This window comes from Gymnogyps californianus, chromosome 1, assembly GCF_018139145.2.
Source record: "Gymnogyps californianus isolate 813 chromosome 1, ASM1813914v2, whole genome shotgun sequence".
NCBI lineage: Eukaryota > Metazoa > Chordata > Aves > Accipitriformes > Cathartidae > Gymnogyps > Gymnogyps californianus.
Window position 1 is genome coordinate 87,192,698 of NC_059471.1, and position 20,425 is coordinate 87,213,122.

The 20,425-nt window shown below is 43.2% G+C and overlaps 2 protein-coding genes across 5 annotated transcripts in view; one reads left to right on the plus strand and one right to left on the minus strand.

Moving 5' to 3' along the window:
• The window catches only part of CNKSR2 (connector enhancer of kinase suppressor of Ras 2), a 221,156-nt gene extending 206,383 nt beyond the window's left edge, over nt 1–14,773 (plus strand). For all 4 annotated transcript variants that reach the window (XM_050894846.1, XM_050894853.1, XM_050894859.1 and 1 more), the window contains 2 exons: nt 11,224–11,420; nt 14,558–14,773. In XM_050894846.1, the coding sequence (XP_050750803.1) occupies nt 11,224–11,420; nt 14,558–14,773 (413 nt within the window). The remainder of the gene's footprint in view (nt 1–11,223; nt 11,421–14,557) is intronic.
• A 3,436-nt stretch (nt 14,774–18,209) lies between these two features.
• On the minus strand, nt 18,210–19,997 carry KLHL34 (kelch like family member 34). The gene has a single exon (XM_050915150.1). It carries the CDS (start codon nt 19,995–19,997, stop codon nt 18,210–18,212), a length of 1,788 nt encoding a protein of 595 aa, XP_050771107.1.
• Nucleotides 19,998–20,425: the final 428 nt, after the last annotated feature.

Below are 20,425 nucleotides of genomic sequence, written 5' to 3' on the forward strand. Positions count from 1 at the left end.
GAGAACAGACCTGTTAAAGCATAGACAACCACATGCCTGGATATGAGGCCTCCAGGAAGGTGTCAAAGGGCATGGCCAGTCTTTTGAAGAATGCACCCTTTCCACAATGGGACTAGGCACAAAGTCAGATCCAGTCTACATGGAGCACATTTGCAGAAAATACTGCCCCCGGCATGGGAGAACGGAAGGGGAAGAGGGTCTTGGCAGGGGAAGGGCTTTGATGTCACTCAGTTTTGTTCTGCAGACCTCGAGGAATTAAAGAGGGATTCAGCCATGGTAACCGTAAAATCCTGTTGCTTGTACTGAACTCCAGTGAACCCATTCAGGCCAACCAGACAGAGTCGTGTCTTTTAAGCGTGCTTCACATTAGTGAAGGAAGTCACCTTACTGTGTCATGCTAAACTAAGTGTATTCTGTCAAGTGGAGGTATGTACAGACCTTTCGGAGACTTCCATTTATCTAATGATTTGTAATGAATTACCAGAGGGTACACTGGCACTCGTTTGGATGATGACGGAGAAGATACCTCACGCTGAGATTTATTAGACTCTGCAGATAAACTCTTCAGTTCCTCTTTATCTTCTAGGACTTAAACATGTGAGTGATGCTGCCTGGCCAAGCAGGCACAAAGTTTTCTCTGTATAACACCCAGACTCCAGAGGGCTGTTTTGGGGCCAGTATTTGTCTGGATGTCACTCAAAGTAGATTCAGATATTGTATTTATCATTATGTTCTGGGTCCCCTATGGGTTGATGTTTGCCTCTATCTCTGTGGTTAGAATGTGGATTTTCCTTAATATATTTGGCTAAGGGTGTATTGTAATAATGTTAATGCTAATTACTTGATATTTCATACTATCTTATGGGGAGATACTTTTAAAAAAATGTATTTTGAAATGTTTTCTTTCTGTTTGCTCAATGTATGGTATTGCATTATGTTAATACCAATAAAATTATATATATATAGTTATATATATTTCCCTTTTATAAAGAAGTAAATTACGCTTTTTTGCCTCACAAACAGGAAATGTGCAGTGAATAAAATTACATCATTCTGCCTTACAGCAGGTGACAAAGCTTATAATAGTTTTAATATTCTTTTTTGAAAAATAAAAAGTATAGTATGACATAAACTAGTTGGAAATTCATCAAAATGCATGTTTTGTGTTTCTGCTCAATGGGACTGTCACAAATCAGCCTAAATATTTAGCAATGTTGTTTTGGCATCTTTAATTTTATCCAATCAAAAACATACACTGTATTGCTATTATTGATTACAAAACTGTACTGTCATAAATTTTTGCCTGTTGGCCAAATAGACAAACCCACTGAGTTTTTATGACTCTCTTGTCTGTAGGAATTGATTTTTAAATTTAATTTAGTGCTCTTTCCAACGCTTGGCAAAGGCAGAATTTATTTTTTATATAAGGTTGCCTTTGAAGTACCTGCCTCTGCCAGGGCTGATAAATCACTTCGAAGTACATAAAGATTCTGCAACCTGAAGGATATGTCATTAAAGCCTTGTTGGAATGGCCTGCAACCCCAGCCAGTCCTTTACATTCTGTCATTAAATTCCATAATTAGTTAGAGGTGAAATGTTTTGGAAATGAATTAGAGAAGCAGAAGCAAAGATGTGACTCTAAAATGTCCTTTGGCTGCCATTTGGGGTTACGCTGATGGCTTATTTGCTGCTCACAGCCAAAGGCCAGCATATATCTGCGCTAATATGAATTAGATCGTCTTCAGCTTCCTCTCTTTCTTTTCCCCACCCTTTCTAACATATTGTATTGAGTCTCTTTGTTTTGCAGAGGCATTCAGAAGGGCTGTAATTAGCAGTCCCCGGCATTTAATTGCATACACATTTGTTAAATATTTTTCTGTATGCCTTAAAATAAAGTATAGAAAATGGCAGTAAATGTTTCTTTAATGAAGGCATTTGATTTATTCATGAAGTCAGGATTTTTTAAAGGTGTTATTTTGGGCTTAATAAAGGAAATAAGCCAGCAAATTTTCAGTTTTGCCTTTGCGTAACCATTGTCTGTCAGGGCTGATGTTCATTTCCTTTCTCTTGTTTCTTTTGTGTGCAAACACATTCTGCCCAATGGATGGGGAATGGACCTTTCTTCTGTGACGACTCTCGTGCCAGTTTTGAGAGAGAGCTTTATGTTAAGGTGCATACGTGTTCACAAGTTCATTATGACATCTGATGACATGAGTAATGTCTAGAAAAACCTCATGGTATTGCATTTCTCTCATCATAGTAATAGCTTTTGTTCTCAAAGGTACTTTGAACTCTGTGCGGTGCTTACAGACCGTGGTGATGTCATGAGCATTCAGCAGCTGACAGGGGGTGCTTAATATTTGGCAGTGTCGTGCCCTACATAAATAACATGTAAATCAGGGTGCGGATTAATTAGTCTGGAGTCTAATCATTGCAGCTATCATAACATGTGCAATTATAAATCCAATAATAAATCTGAATATCTGAATAAATATGACATCTTCTGGGATAAAGTTTTCAGAAGTATTTCAGGCCCCTTTCATAAATGCCTCGGGAGGTGCTTCCCCAACAGACCGCAGTGCATTACAGAGGTAACTGAGACGGCTATTAAATTAATGTGGCCCCCGCCCACACTAATTTGCCATGTTTCTTTCATGTTGAAAGTACGATTGCAATTCCTATGTGATGCAAGTGCTTCTGAAAATTTCACTCTCGGTGTTACGTTCTCACATAAATAAGCAAACTTGGGATGTAGCCTGAAGTAGAGTTCATTTTCTTGGTGGGTGTTGCTCACCAGGAATACATACCCCTTCCGTTCAGGCTTGCTTTCAGGTATCAAGCCCGTAAACCTTGGCAGGCATTGCTGTTGTGCAAGCGTGACTGTGGCTTGATTCTGACTGGTGAGTAATGTCACTGAGTCCATATCCTTTGTCACTTACCCTTTCACAACTTCGTGTGCTCTAACAGCTTAGGTTTGTGAAAAAATATTTTCCTGAAGGAGTAATTGCTTCCATATATTGCTTGCGAGATGTATCCGTAGGGACCTCCTCGTCCTGTTTAAAAGTCACAGCATCCCCAGACGTACAGCAATTTACCCAGTTTGCTTCGGCTCTTGGCTTACCTCATAAATACGAGAAGTTTTTCATTGTTTCTGAACTGCGGGGACTGAGGGGAAGCGTACCATCAAAATGTAATTGCTCTGTTTATTTCACTTCGACATTGGTAGCTTGTGGTAAAATTAAACAGCACTTATATCAATATGTGGCACAGAAAAATGTCAGGATATCCTATTTCATCGTGTTAAAATTCTCCCAAAGAGTCACTAAAATCTGTTCAGCAGATGAAGGTTAAACTGATGCCTTCATAGGCAACTTAATGAGTAGAGTACCGTGTCCAAATACCAAAGGATGCAATTATGACACTGCTGCCAAAAAGTTCTGCCACTGATCAGAGTTCCCTGTTACTTTGGGAAGCTTTGGAGTTACTTCATCTTCATTCTTATGCCCTCTCTGAAATCACAGCCCACCAATATAACCCCATGAAACAGCAGGGCTGGGAGCAAATGAGGAGCTTCTCCTGATGCTCATTCGAGGTGTGTAAGAGCTGTCAAGAGGCAGCATGAACAAAGTGAGCTAATTATTCCCTCTGTCTGTGTTTTCCCTTCTCACTAACATATTAGCCCATTTGCTGGCACCTGTACTTCGTTGCTAAGTGGATGTTGAAAATGCCTAGATGTTACTGTCAGCACAACAATGCAGGTCTGCAGGGAGAAACCTTGAGGATCAATTTTTTTCGAATGCTGAGCTTAGTGTCGGCTGTTTTTAATAAGCAATTCCAGTTGCGCGGAAAGCTGATGAGAAGTGACTGACGTGGGTGTGAGACTTCTAGTAAGACCAGATCAAGTGTCCCATGAAGCCCGGACATTGAACATGCTTCAGCCTGCCAGCTCACAAACTGCAGTCTGCGAGGCAGTGGTGGCTCACAAGGCCGTGACAAGGTGTAGGCAGCTTGTCATTCAAATATCACCAGAAAGGTGACCTCAGAGGAAGAGATTCACAGGGATCTACTGATCCAAAAAGAAAACCACTGGTGTCATAAATAGTTCACAAAAAGAATTAGACCTTTGGTGCCACAGCAAAGGTTTAGCATCTCTCAGGCCTTACAAAGGCTAGGGTTAGATCTTTTAAAAGTGGTTATGGTACCTAACTGCTTCTGATTGAACTTGGTTGTAGTGGAAAATGCCTGAAATAAATACCTTTGGAAATCTGTCCTATGGGAGATGAGTTTTCCACTTGCCTGCACAGTTCACTTTATTTCAAGAAACCAATTTATGCTTATGCATGTGAGAGGAGAGGCAGCCTCATACCATTGGGTGGCAAACTCCAGCATATTGCAGAGCTCTGTTGTGTTGGTGCTTTCAGTGAACACCCTCTCTAGGGACTATCTTTTTTGCCTGCAGGTTTACATAATAGGAGAGAATAGAAACCGTGTACAACTATCCTGGTAATGCAAAACTACTTCCGCTTTAGAGGAAAGGATGGTATAAAATGCAAATTTAATACTTGTTCTCTGATCCTCCAGCCACTAATGTTTCACCAAACACATGGATCAAAGCTTGTTTTTAAATACTGCTCCTCCTTTCCTTGACTCAAGACTTTGTGAAAAATCCTGCACTTTCAGGTACGCGGGGCCAGAAAGGATGGAGGATTACACAAATCAGAAAAGGGCAGGCAAAGGGAAGGAATAACAGAGAGAAGGGTTGCAAAGGCCAGGCACTGCACAAGAAGCCCCAGCTTTTCTTCAGCTTGCTTAAAATTTTCTCCACTCGTGGAAAGCATTAATATATACGTGTATATGTATAGGCATACATATATATATATATATATGCACAGGCATACCCACGTGCCCAGTCAGGCCTTGATTTTAATGTGGCGTAGGTGATGACACAGGTTTCTATTTGTGCTTTAACAGGGAAATCTGCTCTATATTACCCAGAGCAGAAGATTAGCACCTGGCTTCCATGTAGACCTGAACTGCATCTTATTGCACCACCTGCCTGCTGTACCATGCCAGGCTTAAACACTGTGTTGCTTCTTCCTTTTCTCAGTAATCAGGGATGTGACTTGTGGCATTTTCCTACCAGGAGCTGACTTTCCATGTCGCCGTGGCTCCCCCCATACCTGTGCAGGGGTGACCTCATACGCAGCACACAGCTGTGCAGACACCATCTCCTTGTAAACCTGTCATTGATTTCACCATTTCATTCCTTTTAGCTTGTAGTCTGGGGGGAAAGGAAATACCTAGCTTAGTCTGCCTGCCATCCATCCAAATAATTTTAAAAATGGCTATAATTCCTGGTTCTTTGCATCATAAGCATTTGGATATGTCTCCCTCTTGTGCAGTTTGGACTGTAATGATTAACCTGAACAGCAGCAAAGATGGATTTAAGCCTTGCACTGAGAAACCAACAACTACTTCTTTGGAGGATTTCTTCTCTGCTCTCCCCTCCAACACAGCTAAAACCCACGTCCACTCTCCTTCCATCCTTCTGCTTTTTCACCTTAAATATGCGGAGATCCCTTCTGTCTTTCTCCTAACTATCCCCCGGGGTTTACAACCCCAGCCAGGCTGTTGGACCCTGTGACCGCGTTACGTCCCCTGCCCCTGCCTGCCTGTTAGCACACTTGGGCCGACGAATAGCCTGAGCTGGGGCTCGAGAGCTTGCCGTGGGAGGCCTCCCCTCCCCGAGGGATCAGCAGACATCTGTCTCCTGCACTACCTACCAGTGAAACTGTTGCAGGACCGGGTGGGTTTTGACAGACCTGTTAGTTAGACGTGGCACAGCCAACATGCTGTGGCATAGGAAGATTACAAAACGCTTCGTTGGTCCTGGGGTTATATCAATCACTTATTAGTTAGCTTGTGGCAGACAAGCTTCTGTGTTCCCAACATAGACGCATCAGGGTCAAGAAGGCAAAGAAAACAAAAAAAACAACCCAGAGATTTCTGCATCAGAGCCTGTTTTATCTAGCTTGAGACCATTTCCCAGAGGCCAGGGATGCTTTCTGTTTTGGTGCTTTCTGACACCCGCAGAAAGTCTCTGGGAGGCTTCAAGTAGATGCCTCCCCCGTGCAAAAGGTGAAGCAGAAAGGTGTAACTCTCAAACTGGAAGCAAATCTTCGGGATTTGTAGGGGGGAAATAACATATGGCAGCTGTTTAATAACTTAATTAGTGATGTATTCTAACAAAATTGCCTCCTTAAGATCCTGAGAAAGCTGAGCTGAGCTGGTTCCTCTGCCAGAGAGAGTGAGCTCACCAAAAGGAATGAAAATGGGAGTTTAAATTTCAGTGGAGCCAGGGGATTTCAGTGTGACTGTGCCTTGTTCACTCTCTGTCAGACTTTGCAGCAGCTTGGCTTTCTCGGGATTTGCAGAGGGTGGTAATTTTGCTCAAATGCAGGGCTAATTGCAAGTAGAGGAGTGGGCGTGCATGAGAGGAGTTGCACAGCGAAGGAAAGTGCGTCACTAAGCTGTAAAGGTAGCAAACAGCAAAGAGGACAGCGGGAAAACGGAGAATGCCATCAGGGCGGCAGCAGTGTCCATCAGCCAGGACAAGAAGTCTAAAGACAACGGGATGAGCCTGCGTGGTGTTAGGAGGCACTGGCAAAGCACAAAGGGGCCTCAAAGGAGAGCTTCAACCCTTGAAAAATCTGACCTTGTCAGCACAGTAGGTGACAAAATTTATGATTAACTGTTGTACTATCCTTGCATGGGCAGTTATGTGCACTCATAGCCCCAGGTGCAATCACTGGTTCCTGTGGTACCTCACTGAAAGAGGAAAACCATGCAAGCTTTTGGTGGCTTGAGCTTTTACAGGGAAAGTGAATCACAGAAGCTCAGGAACCTCCACTGAAAATTACTAGAGGTTATTCCATATGTTTAGAGTAGATTTATGAGAAATGTGTGCCTAGAGATTCTCTGTGTCCAGAGAGCAATGTGTTAGCTGGCTGGGTTGCAACGGTGACCTTCTGCATGGCCCTAATTCAGTACCATCTTCCTCAATCATCAGTTTACACAGACTGATTGTCTCTTGATCCATGTAAATACCAATGTTAACTGTTTCTCCCTGGTCACTTTTCACTCAAGTGCCTGATGATCTTATTTATTGCTCTTAGGATCTTGGTTTATAAGAGGGAAATAATGGAAAGATGAATAGCCAGGAGGTGGTTACACTTAGTACATCATGGAGCTCAGGGCATGCTCTTTTCTACAACAAATGACAGCACAGTGTAAGAAATCCCGCCAGTTTTTCCTGAATGCCGACAACCCAAACCATTCCTGACCTCTTAGAGTTTCACCCACCCAGCCACAATCCCCAGCTCTCTCTCCTGAGAAATGTAAAAGTAGATACAAATATTTACTGCATTTTAAGAAGCGAGGGCAAAGTACAAAAAGTTCAGAAACTCTTCCTTGTGGAAAGCAGAATAATGAAAAATAATAACATGCCATTTACTAGACTGATGTATTCTTTATCTCCTGAATTTAATGCAAATGGCTTTGCATTCACTTGAAGACACAGCAGCAGCTTCATTGTTACAAAATTTAGTACCTGTGTATTCTTGTATTTGGAAGATACGGTTCTGAATTTAGATCCTGTGTGCTGCAGTGTTTATGCAGCTTTATTTCTGCTCCAGAGTTAGAGTTGTTCAGGCTTGGGTGGGGCAGGGGACAAAATTATTGCTGCAGAGAAGAGACCCTCCTTTTTAGCAGTACGTGGAAACAGCTACCTGACTGTATTCAGAGAAACAGGCGAGATGCAACCCGTGACTCAGCAGCCAAGTGAGGGTGAAAAACAACCTGCTGCATTGGCTGCTGTTCCGAGGTCATCTGCAAATCCCATTAGGCCACATTTTCTACTTAAACAAAGCATTACCTGAGGCCTTATTCTTCCTTAAGGAGATAGCCCTGCTGTAATAGCATGACTCGCATACAAATCCACCGATTTAAAAAAAGAAAATGTGTTTTAAGCTCAGCTGTATATCTAATCAAGTACCTCAGAAGCTTTATGGTGCCAAGGGTTTCACCAACACCTACAGTAAATCAATCAAAGCCTTTAGCAGAAGGGTGAGGGAGGGGAGATTCGTGTATAATCTCATTCCCACCTACTGAGAGCCATTGAGAGCAGCAGTACCACCACCTTCAGTGTTTCTCTGGAAAATATTAAGGGCTTGGGATGTGTTAGCATGACACCCGCTGCCCTCTCCCCCCGCCGTGGGTGGAACAAGGCGGCGTCTTGCCCTGTTTGAGCTTCCCCAGCCTCAGCAGCAGCAAGACATTTAAGGAAAGGGACCTGCTGTTTTTCTTCCCTGCTCTTTCCTTTATAGCAAATCCCGGCCCCTCTTCTACACGCCGCTCATAGCTACAGCACTGAGGCAGTGACAGAGCTAGGGGAGGCAGTCCCAGCCAGGTGGAGGTGGTGTGCCGATGCGTTTCAAAGACCTGCTGTCAGAGCTCTGCTGCCTAACCCTGCCTGCATCGTGTCCCTGTAGTCCTGCACCTCTTCCCATGCAGCCTCAGAGCTGTTCCCATTTGGGGCAAGGGTAGAAATCCCCTGTCCACAGTCCCTCTGAGGCCCACGCTGAGCAGCGGCTGCCTGCCCGAGGAGGTGAGCCCTGAGGAGCACCAGCCGTGCAGACCACCAGGCCAGCAGCGTGGGGAGGGAGGGCAGCTCAAGCCCATGAGCCTGGCGTTTGCTGCCTTCCAGGTTCATTAAAGGCACCTGTCATTCAGGATTGAACCTCGGGGTTGAACCCAAACGTTGTTCTTCTCCATGGTGGGGACCTTTCATGTTTCAGAAAGCCATAGGTTTTCAATGGCAAGCCTGGACATGGTGGCCAGTTGCTGGTCCAGGCTCTAGATCACCCTAGCAAAGTAAATTCAGATGACATGGAGTCAAGGCACTGGCTTGCTTCTACAGCAGAATGTCCCTGTACTAATCCCCTGAGGGTACAGTGTGGCAATGCTGCTGGGGAAAAGAGACCCGAGGAAAGATCTTTTTTGCCTTGCATGACAAGGGATAAGAGAAGGAGAGAAACAGATGTAAAATACTCCCGTGTCAGATCGAGGTGGTTTTTTTCCCTTTGCCCTTTAGCAAATCACTCCCATTCCCCAGCTGTCAGACTGGTGGACTTCAGTGTTCAGCGATATGAACTGATGGAGAGATCCCAAGCATCTGATCTCGTTGCTGCATGGACTTTTTAAGAAAGCATAAAAATCAAGACTGCGGGGGATTTTAACCAATCTTTAAGTATTCAGCTGCTGAATGTTTTGCCCTTTAACACATTAGATGTTTTAATAAGAAAGAAATTGACAAGAGAAATGCATCTCATTTCTGTTTTTCTTTAAGTCCTGGCTGCCCCTTACAGTGATGAACCCAGCTCTCCAAGCAGGGTAGCACACAATGCGAGGATTTAGGGAGCTCTGTGCAGACCCATAGCACTTCCATCAATAAAAAGCCTCAAACCCTTCTTCACTTCCATATATCTTAAAAAAAAATGAGTGCTTTAAAAACAGCTACCCCCTAAAAAGGACAAAGGAATAAACTGATGAGAGATATAGCTAGATTAGTTGCTGACCGCAAAATTCTTTGATTGTGTAAAGTTCTATACAAATGCAAACACTTTTTGTGATGGGATGTGGAGATTTGGGTCTCTGGAGTTCTTGCTTGAGCCTGAGGTGAGTAGTTGCCACGCTGCATGGTAGGGGCTTGAATGGGAGGTTGCCTCGGGTAGCTCCTGGTGGGCGAGAAATATCACTTCTAAACACTAGCTGTCCTCCCTCTTGGTGCTCGATAAAAAACCCTCTGAACACCTGAGGAGACTGAGATTCACTCCTTCTGGGTACTTTAGCATGTGCTGAACTTTCAGCCAGTGGAGACGGCTATGTCTTGGTGCAGGGTCAGTCACAGGATAAAAGTAATGCTTGAAACCAAACAGCTGTAGGCTTCCTACAGGAGCTTTCATGAAAGCATCCTGAGGACACGGGCACGTTGGGCCAGGAAGACATACACCACTATGAAAGCCAAGACTGGGTGGGAGGGTCCCGAGGTCTCTGGAGACAACCGGGAGGCTGTGCGCAGGCGGTGGCCGGCTGTTGCACGTACAGGGGTGTCGATGTGCGAGGGGCAGCAGGGACGGAGCTGCCTGCCCCGCTGGCTGGGTGCTCCCCCAGGGCTGCCCTGGCTTCTCCTGGTCACCACTCAGCACATCCTGGCACTTCGCTGGCACTTCCCAAGGTTGTACGGAGTCATCAAACAGTTTCTTCTGGGGGAAACGGTGTGTGAGAAGTTGAAATGTTTTGATGCTTTCTAAATGTAGCATTTCAAATGCGCATTTCAGAGTAACATTTCATCCCCACTCTTTGCTTGATTTTGTTTTTAGAGAAGCAAAATCTTTCTTTCTTATTTTTTCCTTTAGAATGCTCCCGGTGCTAGTTAGAACAAATATTTTAAAACCTATAATAAATAAATAAATAAACCTATAATGCAAACAGCTCTGGTTTGGTTTGCTGCGCTGCTAGGTAGGCTGTCATGAATGAGCTCTTAGGTCCAGTCTGTAGTCTGCTGCTGAACCTTCAGTTAATAGTAGAGTAAAAAAACACCACAAGTAACAGCATTACTGACTATTGAACAACACTCTTGAGTGTCAGAGACAAAAAGAAGTGGACTTTTCTAGGAAGGAAGATGACATGTCATTCCAAGGCCACCATCATAAACATAATCTTGAGTGCCGTACCAGTGCTCTCGGGCCAAGATCCGATCCCTAATCATCTTCCTCAGCAGGATGCTTCCAGGGCTTCCTTTCCTTGTAATAACAAAGTCACCAGCGTATTTAACTGCAATACTAGAGATGTGATTTCTGACAGTATGTCACTGTAGTATTACTACACCTTGCACTATTTCTCTTTTTTTTCTTCTTTCTGTGCGGGTCAAGACTTTACATTCTTGAAAGTTTTTTTCCCTTTCTCCTGAAGGCAATAGCACAAAGGAGCAGTTACAATCGCAGCGCTTTTTTCTGGAACTTAGCAGGTGTGAAATATTCTCCTTATGGTCTAGTTAAATGTTTTGTGAAGGTTTTTGATAGATCTTCGTATAATCATGTTAATGATATGTTGTTCCTCTATTTTTTCCTCCTCTTTTTTTTTTTCCCCTTTTTCTCATTACAGTTGAAACTATAGAGGAAAAAACGGCACACTCCTTGCAAGATTTGTACAGAGCCTTGGAGCAGGCCAGCCTGTCTCCTTTAGGAGAACACCGGGTTTCCACTAAGCTGGAGTATAAGAAATCTTTTATAAAGAGATGTAGTGATCCAGTAGTCAATGAAAAACTGCACCAGCTGCGAATTCTGAAAAGCACTTTAAAGGTGAGATAAAAGAGGGAGGAAAAATCCTGCCCCAGGGTTGGATCGGACTGCGTTGTATTTGGAGATTAATTGTGCGCAGCTGGAGTCCAGGCTGAACCTAGTGCGAAACAAGCAAGGGAGACATGGGGAAACGCTGTTCGCAAAGCAGAGAAAAATGTGCCTTGGGAGAGCGGTCGAAGTGAGAGGATCGGTTTTTATTTTTGCGCAGATAAAATCTCAGTCAGCTGCTCCTCCTCTAGCTAGTTTAACAGAATTTGACACCAAATTACCAGAGGAGACCTTAATCCCTTTTTTGTCCCTGAACTTTTTCGTTTACCAAAACGCATTCACTCTCTAATTGCTGAAGTCTAACGTTAAGCAAAGCCAGCCTTTCAGAAGGGAACAGTACCTTTTACAACACTTGATTATTTTCTGATTGCTGAGCTTGTCCAGGAGGAAACTGTGTGCTTGCTTTTTGCATAAGCTGATAGGATCATTGTATTTAATCAGTAGGATTGATTAAATAAATAGATAGTGCTAATGATAGATTTGAAGATTTTTATGGTTATTCTAAATGTACCACAGCTCATTTAGCCTCCCTGTCAGCTTCTTTGTTTGTTACAGCACTTTCAATTCTATCCTGATAGAGATTTCGGCAAACAATATGCTGGATTTCCCCAGGGACCCTGTTAACTATATTAAATTACCACATTTTAAGTCACTAGATAATTGTACTGTGGACTTTGTAACAGCTTTCATCAAAGAGGGCTTTATCAACATCAATTAATTTAGTTTTCCATCACCTAGAGAAGCATTTAAGCAATATTATTTTCATGCTGTGGGGCTCCCATCCTGAAAAAATCTTACGCATGCTTAACTTTCTGCACTGTATCATCTCATTGAAGGCAACTACTACTTGTAGTATTATCTGGATAGATGAGTCTTTACAGAATTGGAGGCTGGCAGGAAAAGTCAAGATACACATGACTTCTACAAGCGTGAGAAACTGAAACAAAATCACAGTACTCTCAGACATGTCAGGGTGGCAGGAGGTTCACACTGTATCTGTGCTTTTGCACCGTGGCGGGATCATTCATACCAAAACTGTCATTCCGTATCAGCAGCTTGCTTAGTTGTCTTTCTTGTTAGCATTTATTGATACCTGAGCTACATTACGCCAACGGCTTCCTACAAACTTTTGTTTGGAATTGCTTTCCTCCAGGGAATTCCAAAAACAGCGCAGCCTCTTGACCCGGTGGATGCCCGTTTTCGTGCTTCTCTGGGACTTCTTTCTTTTGGACCAAGCAAACACAATTTGTTCATTCTCTGTCCATGAGCCATATTTTCTAAACCTGTCACCATTCTTGTTTGGACCTTGATTAGTATAAATCATTCTTAAAGTACATGACACCAATAATTGAAAACACAACGGCCGCAAGTACCAAAGACAGATAATTGCCGCAATAATTCTTGCGTAGAACAACAGCGTAGAGTGACACGTGCCTGTTTTGCAATGGCATCATGGTAACTCATGACAAGTTTCTAGCTCCATTATAGCCCAGAGGTCCACCTCTGCCATACTACTGGTAGTCGTATCTACCGGTAGCTACTGCTGTTAATCAGTTATTCTTTCTTTTTATCAGTTTCTTTGATTTCTCCTTCCTGAATGCAGCCAATTGCACTGGCCTGTTGGAGTTGGTGTTCTGAACTCTCCTTGAATTTATCCAAATTAATAGTAGCCTGAGACAGCCCTTCAAATTGCTTCTAGCTCTTGTTGTCCATAGGCTCTCTGTCCCATCACCTAAGTCCTTAACGAAAGACCCTTCTGCTCTTTTTCCTGTGACAGAACACAAAACCGTTCTCCTGCCAGCGAGTATGAGCTACCTGGCTGGTAATGCAGAGGTGTGGGTACCAGCCACAATCTGCGAGAAGCAGGTTATGGTAGTTCAAGCAGAGAAATGGTAATCAAGAGTTCCCAGGGTTTAATTTCCACTGGTCATTCTCAGCTTGCACCTCCATTTCTGAAAATGAGTATTCTAGCAGATAGTGTTAATTAGCTGCTGTTTGCAAAGCATGAAAAATACCTTTCCACCTACTGCTTATGGGTGACATCTCTGACCCTTCTGATCCTCTCCCATCAATGTGGGCTGACACAGCTTAATATTTCCCTTTAACATGCTCCCCAGAAAGATTTAACATACTAGTAGTATGGACATGGAAAATGTGAGTTAGCAATGAGGACTGTGAAACCCGTCTGGCAGGGAGGATAGAGGGGAGATTGCTGGTGACCATACCATTCCTACACAGAGGAGCAGTGGTGGAAACCTGTGTGTTAGCTGTGTTTCCAAGGCTTATGTCTGTTGCATCCAGCTTCCACCGCTTGCAACAACTGCGAGTGGCTACATGTTTATCAGAAGCTTACTCTGATCCGTACCGACTCCCTGTCATCTCTCGATAAACTAATCACCGGCCAGTGATTATGATACAGCCACATCCCCTGCCTCGATGATGGGTAAGGAGGTACCAGCAGCTATGTTAGATTTTAGCTGTTTCTGCCTTCTCTTTGCCACTGCAGTGGTAGGAAGAGGTTGCAGCCAGCCAGCCCATTGCATACACTGGATCTTTAATGAAGATGAGTTATCATTAACATGGGGGTCCTTGCACAAGCCTTTGCAATGTAGCGCTCAGATGTCCCCATGACAAGCCTGGTAAAAAAGGCTTAGCTCTGCTGCGGGCGGGAGGCCATCTGTCTGCATGCCACGCACCCACGCAGTATTTCTTATGCTGATCAAGAAGGGTAAACAGATGGCACTTCGTCGTGTGAAACCCATCTTGAGAAATGCAAGCAGCTAATAGTAAACAGTACAGGGCTTGCTTTTTCTTGAGCTGAACAAGGGGTGAGGAGGGGGAATAGGGAGTGTTTCTGAGGATGCTGGACAAGGCGAGGGAAGCCCTAGCCCCGCAGGGTGATGTGTGGTGCCCTGTAGGAAGGGCTCCTGTTTGCAAGAGGTCGTGTAGCAGTCAGGTAGTCCCTCTGCTTTTAGGGGCTCTGTGGCTTGCGTTTGCTCCCCCTGTTCTCTCCTTCCACCCATGCGATTGATTTTGCCAGTGACTCATCACTCACATTTGACTCTTTGCTTGTTCCTTTTCTCTCACAGGCCAGGGAAGGAGAAGTAGCCATTATAGATAAAGTTCTGGATAATCCAGCTTTGACGTCTAGAGACTTTCAAGAGTGGAAACAAATGTACCTTGATCTCTTCATGGACATCTATCAAAGCAGCACCCCGAGGGACTCTGTTAATGGCTCATCTGAGGTTGATGCACTTATAGCCTCCTTAGCACACACTCACTCTTACATTGAAACGCATGTATAAAGGTCTCTCTTTTTGTCCATTTGCTACACTCCAGCCCTTTACTTAAGTGCATAAAGTAGTTTTTATATCAATATGTGGGAGCTCTAGTAAATTATATTTTAATGTTACTCAGCTGTGTGAAGTAAACCTTCAGTGGTCAATGATACCACATCTTTAATGAGGATTTGTATATTTTATACGCTACCGACGCTCCGCTTGTGTTTACCTTCTGTGAAATAAGGAACATGATCTTTAGCTATTAAAGAAAAGTATTTAAAGGCATTTTTGGAAGACTGTGGCCTTCATGCAGGAAGTTCTACAAGCTAAAGGTTTTGTTATCAAAGGTCACTTTTACAATGATATTTTATATTATATAATTCCAGTATTGCATTGCATTTTTGGAGTGCAGGTACTATTTTGGTGGTGGGAGAAAACTAATTTTTATATTTAATGAGAAACTCTAGGAGTTTTCTTAAATAACAGGGAAAAAGTGTGATGTGGTGGTTGTGTTTCAGTTTTGTCAAACACACAAAAGGGTGAAAATCAGCAGACAGAAATGACTAATTATTTCCTTGTATTTTTTTAAAGCCTGTTGCTAAGGTTTACCATCAGTGCAAAGGGATGCTAGTTTGTATTCTAATTAAGACCAAATTATGTGTTATTTGTCTCTTAATCACATTTGGTTGATTTTTAAAAAAATTCGTCATGGTACTGTCATTTATGCTGCTTTTGTACTGAAGGTATCAGTATAATGTGCAGATTTTGCAAAAGAGAAAATGTAGACTTTGAACATCCTTGATAGCGGTGTTTGTCTTGCCCATAAAAGCAGCAGTGGAAAAGGTTCCCAACGAAATGCTCGGAATCTGAGAGGCTTTGAAAATTCCCACAATAGAAAAGGAATGAATAGGATTTTTCAAGTAGTCTCCTATGTGTTTTCTGAGCTGTGAAATTTGGCCGTATTGTATGCAGGGAAAATGTGTGATGGGAGCAGAGCTGAGCACAGAACCTGAAAAATAACAGAGGAGTAAAAAAGCCTCTGGTTTGCTTTTGAAGGGGAAGGGATGTCTCTGGGTTCTGTGGAGTTCACAAGCCAATTAAAATGTTTTAAACTTCCGTGAGATTTGAGATGTGCTGGAGACAACCCAGTGAATATAAGTAGAAATAGCTCCTTAGAGTGAGGCACATACCTGGAAGAGGGAAGTGGGAGGGAAATCTTAAATCACGTATTTACTTTTTATGGGCTTGTTTTTGAAAAGTGGTCAGAGCATGACAAAATATTTCTGCTGCTTTTCAGTATTTTGCTGCATAAGTTAGGACTCACGACATGATTTAATAATGCTCATGTGAAAGGGAAAAGCCTCCTTTATACTTTTTACAGCGAGTTGTACTCTTCACCAACTTTCAACTATTGCCTGTACAGCTCAGTGAATGTACTTTACACTTTATGAGCTCTGATATTTCCCGGCAGTTATATCCATGAAGGGATGAAGGAAAGAATGGACAGGTTTATTTTCTCTCTCATTCTTTCTTTCTTTTTATTCCTCTCTCTTTCTCTCCCCCTTTTCCTCTCTTTCTCCCCTTTCTCTCTTTCTGTCTTTCTTTTTCTCCTCCTCTTTATCTCTCTCTTTCTTGTTATTTTATTGCATTTGGATTGCAAATGTTTTGCAGATTTTGCACAATTGTACAGAAGAGTGGCCTTTCTGTAGCCCATTTTCAGTAATCCTATATTCAAGTCGATATGGATGACAAATCATGTATTAACGTTTGTATAGAATTCTGGATCCAGTGTAATATTTGTACCATTAGAAGAATATTGTTTGTATAAACTGGACATTTATTTACTGCATGGGTACTGACTTGTATATTAAATTTGTGAGGTTTTTGTAAATTTCTCTTAAAAAATGCTTGACTTGAAATGGATTGTGCTATTGTTCCAAGCATTTAGATTCTCTTGCTATTGTTTTACTGGACCAAAAGTAAATATATTCATATAAAAAACTCTTTATATCTGATGGATGTATATGCACATTGTGTAGTTGATTCCTTGTCAAAACCAAGGCAGTTCAGAAGACTTAGATCTGTTGCTATGCAACAGCTATTCTGCCTGCACTTTACATTAGTAAAGTCAGCTTGATTGCTTTAAAGGTGAAAATTAAACATTACAGTTTTTTAAGCTAGTCTAGTGACAAAGAACATGTGTCCTATCCATTGTGCTGCCTTCTTTTAAGACTATTAGATGTTCTTCTATATATATTTTTATTGTATTATCTCTCAGCCTAGAAAGGGAACACTGTAAAATGAAGTACAATAAATTTAGCTTTTAAATGAACATTTGTGACTCGAGATTCAATTTACTCCGTACCAAAGTGATTCTGTGGCATCTGACCATTTTGCCTGCATTTCACAGATCCATGTACCTTAATGTACCCCCATAATCTGTGCCTTTGAACTCTGCCAACATGGCCAGAAAGAAGTAAGACTGCTGCTGTTTTGTATGTAGGCAGACACTGAATAAAGACTTCTGAAAACCTTCAGTTACCTCCCTCCCCATCGTACTCTTTGATGAAAGTGAACCTTTTTTGACTGCAGGATTCTCTCATGTACCAGTTCAACAGCTATGAACAATTTTACCATTATGAGCAGGTATGATAAAGCAGTGTATGCTACCAAGGTAAGTATCAAGGCATTAGTTACAGCAACTCCTATAACATGTTTCTTCGAGTCTAATAACAAGTATACCCATTCAGCTCTGGCCACCTAAACTAACACAAGGTTTGGATACAAAAGAAATGTACTGTACCAGTAGTGTGCGTCTTTAAAATAATGCAAAATAAGCATCTGAAAGGCACACTACAACAAAGGCTGCTCAGAGAGAAATGGCTTCTATCAAACAGTCACTGTTTTAACTTATGGCCGTAACTGAGTCTACATATCAAAAAATCCATGCTTTCTGTCCAATAATTTCATGCTGGTTAGCTAAGACATTCTTGCCTAGTATGTAGCATATCAAATAATACCTTTTCCTTGGCAGCACTTATTATTAGTTCTCATAGGCATCAATTTTCTAGTCTTTATACAGTTCCCTTTCATTTTGCTTAGCCATAGCATAAAAATTTGATAGCACTTACCAGCTGGGAAAATTACCTCTGATTAAGAAAACAGAAAAGATGGATTATATTTTTTAACCTTTGAAAAATCTGACTTGCAACACCTATTAATTGCTATCTAGGTATTATTCTTCAAAAGTCAAGGATTAGGATTCTCGCTCGTCGCCTCTAAATGTGCTACTTGCTACAAAAGTCTGGAGCCAGACTTTCTTGCCTGTTTCCACCAAGCGTTTGGCTTATCCAAGCAAAACCTCCACTCTGTCACGTTCAGTGCCATTGCAATTTTCTTCTTCTCCAGAACCACCCTTGCTGGCTCACCTCCTGGGATGGTTATTCTGCAGCGTGTGAGCTCAACAGTTCGGTGGCCTCTTCTGCTGGCTGTCGCTGTCCTGCTCATCGGCCACTTCAGAGAGTTGCAGCACTGCGCACTGCAGCCCGCACCACGGCAAGGGGGCTTTGCAGATCTCTTCCCAGCCATCGTTGTCGATGTCGTAGCCAACCACGTCTTGCGTGGGGACTTCCTGTGAGTTTTGCCATTTCTTTCCCCCGATAAGAAGAGCCGTTTCCTCTACCACTGCCAGGCCATAGCAAAATCGATCATAGATCAGTGGTCTTAACCGAGTCCATTGGTTTTGATCAGGGTCGTACCTTTCTATTTCAGAGAATGGTTCATATAATCCTAAAAAGGTGAATATGGCTTCTCTGATTGTTGCCATCTGATGCCCAAACCGAGCAATGCTCATGGGGGCTTGTTTCATCCACTGCCCTTCAAGCGAGCTCAGAGAATATACGTCCTTGCTTGTGTTGGCTGGGTCTGAGTACTTGCCGCCTGAGATGTATATAGTATTCTTGCAAATGGCACTGGCGTGGCCATGTATCTTGCATGGCAATTCCCTGGCCTTTGTCCATCTGTCCCTGCTGATGTCGTAGACTTCCACAGACGAATGCAGTGACCTATCCTCACCCCTTCCACCAATGGCAAAGATATCCTTGCCTAGGACACAACAAGAAAACTGGCATCTCTTTTCCAGCATGCCCGTGATTTGAGTCCATGTGTTAAATCTTGGATCATAACGATGGACCTTGTTCGTAACCAATAAGGTCTTCACGGTTTTAGCGTCACCCGGGGCACCACCTTCTATTTCCCCACCCAAGACGTAGAGGAAGTTCCCCACCACGCACACGCTGTGGTTCTGCACCCTGTCCTGTACCCGCGTGAGAGCTCGCCATTTGTGATTGTAAACGTCGAAGGCCACCACATCGGTGACAAGCCCCTCGCTTGCTGTCCCTCCCCCAAGCAGAATGATCCGAGTTTTCTGGTTCCTCAGCGTAGTGGACTTGTCCTGCAGGACAGGCTGTTTGAAAACAGATGTATGGTAATTAATTGCTTTAATGATCAAGCACTTAATACGTGCGGAGAGGGGCACTTCTGACTGTGTGTAGGTTTTTCTCAGCTCTTCCACTGGGATGAGGCCATATCTTATGTGCTCTAAAAGGCTGCTTGCATGAGCCAGCCTGGATTTATCCTGCTTCAGCCACAGCAGCACAAGATTCAACAAGCGGGTTTCTTTCACTATGGGGAGATCTGGTGATTGAACCACTGCTAGCAAAGACCTGAAGTTCAGCTCAAGCAGTCCTGACAAATCCAAGTCCAGCAGCTTCCAGAGATTATTGACAATGTATTTTTCTGTTGCTGCTAAGGCGTCCGGCAGGTAGAACTTCCCGGCCACGTTGGCAGAGAAGCAACAGTTTTCCAAGGCAAGATTGTTAACCAAGTACTGATTGCACAAGCCAATAGCATCAGTCACTTGCAAGTAGCTTGCAGCTTCCAAGGTATCCTCCAGGCTTTCAAAGGAAAGGGGCAACAAGGAAGTGTAAATGAAATCCAGGACATGCTGGAGACCGGTGGGTGAGACAACTTGCAAGTGAATTACACTGGCTTTAGACTCTTGGGTATAACTTTTGAACATGGCTCGGAAATAGTCGCTGGAGCATGCCAACAAGGACTTGTGTGCAGGAAACTCGTTTTCCTTCACTTTCAGCAAAATATCACACAGAAAGCCCTCTGATCTCAGGGTCTGGTACCGGGCGAGCACGGCGGTGCAGTGTGCTTTGCAGTAGGACAGGAAGTAGCTCATGGTAGGCAATGCAATGCTTTCCCCTTGAGTTATTAAAGCTAAAATGCAATTAGATATTGAAACAGCTGCCCTACTCAACAGCCATTGCTTGAATGCCCAGCAGACTTCCAGCTGTTAGAGAAAAGCCCAACCAGAAAAAAAAGAAATCAGTCTCTTGCCTGGCATAGGGGGACAGTTAGTAGATCTGTAGTGAATTCAATGCATTCCTTTATGGAGAAAACAGCTGCATGTCGTAACAGCTGTAGGATGCTTACTTTTCTCTCTTCCGTCGCTTGTGCAAGGATGAATGGTCCACGGTTGTGCTGAGCACTTGCTTGGCTGGCCATCAGGTGACAGATGAGGGAGCTAGATGACAATCCCAACAAATGACACTTTGTGTCTGCTCAGCCGTCGCCCTCGACCCTTCTTGCTCCGCAGGCAGATCAAAT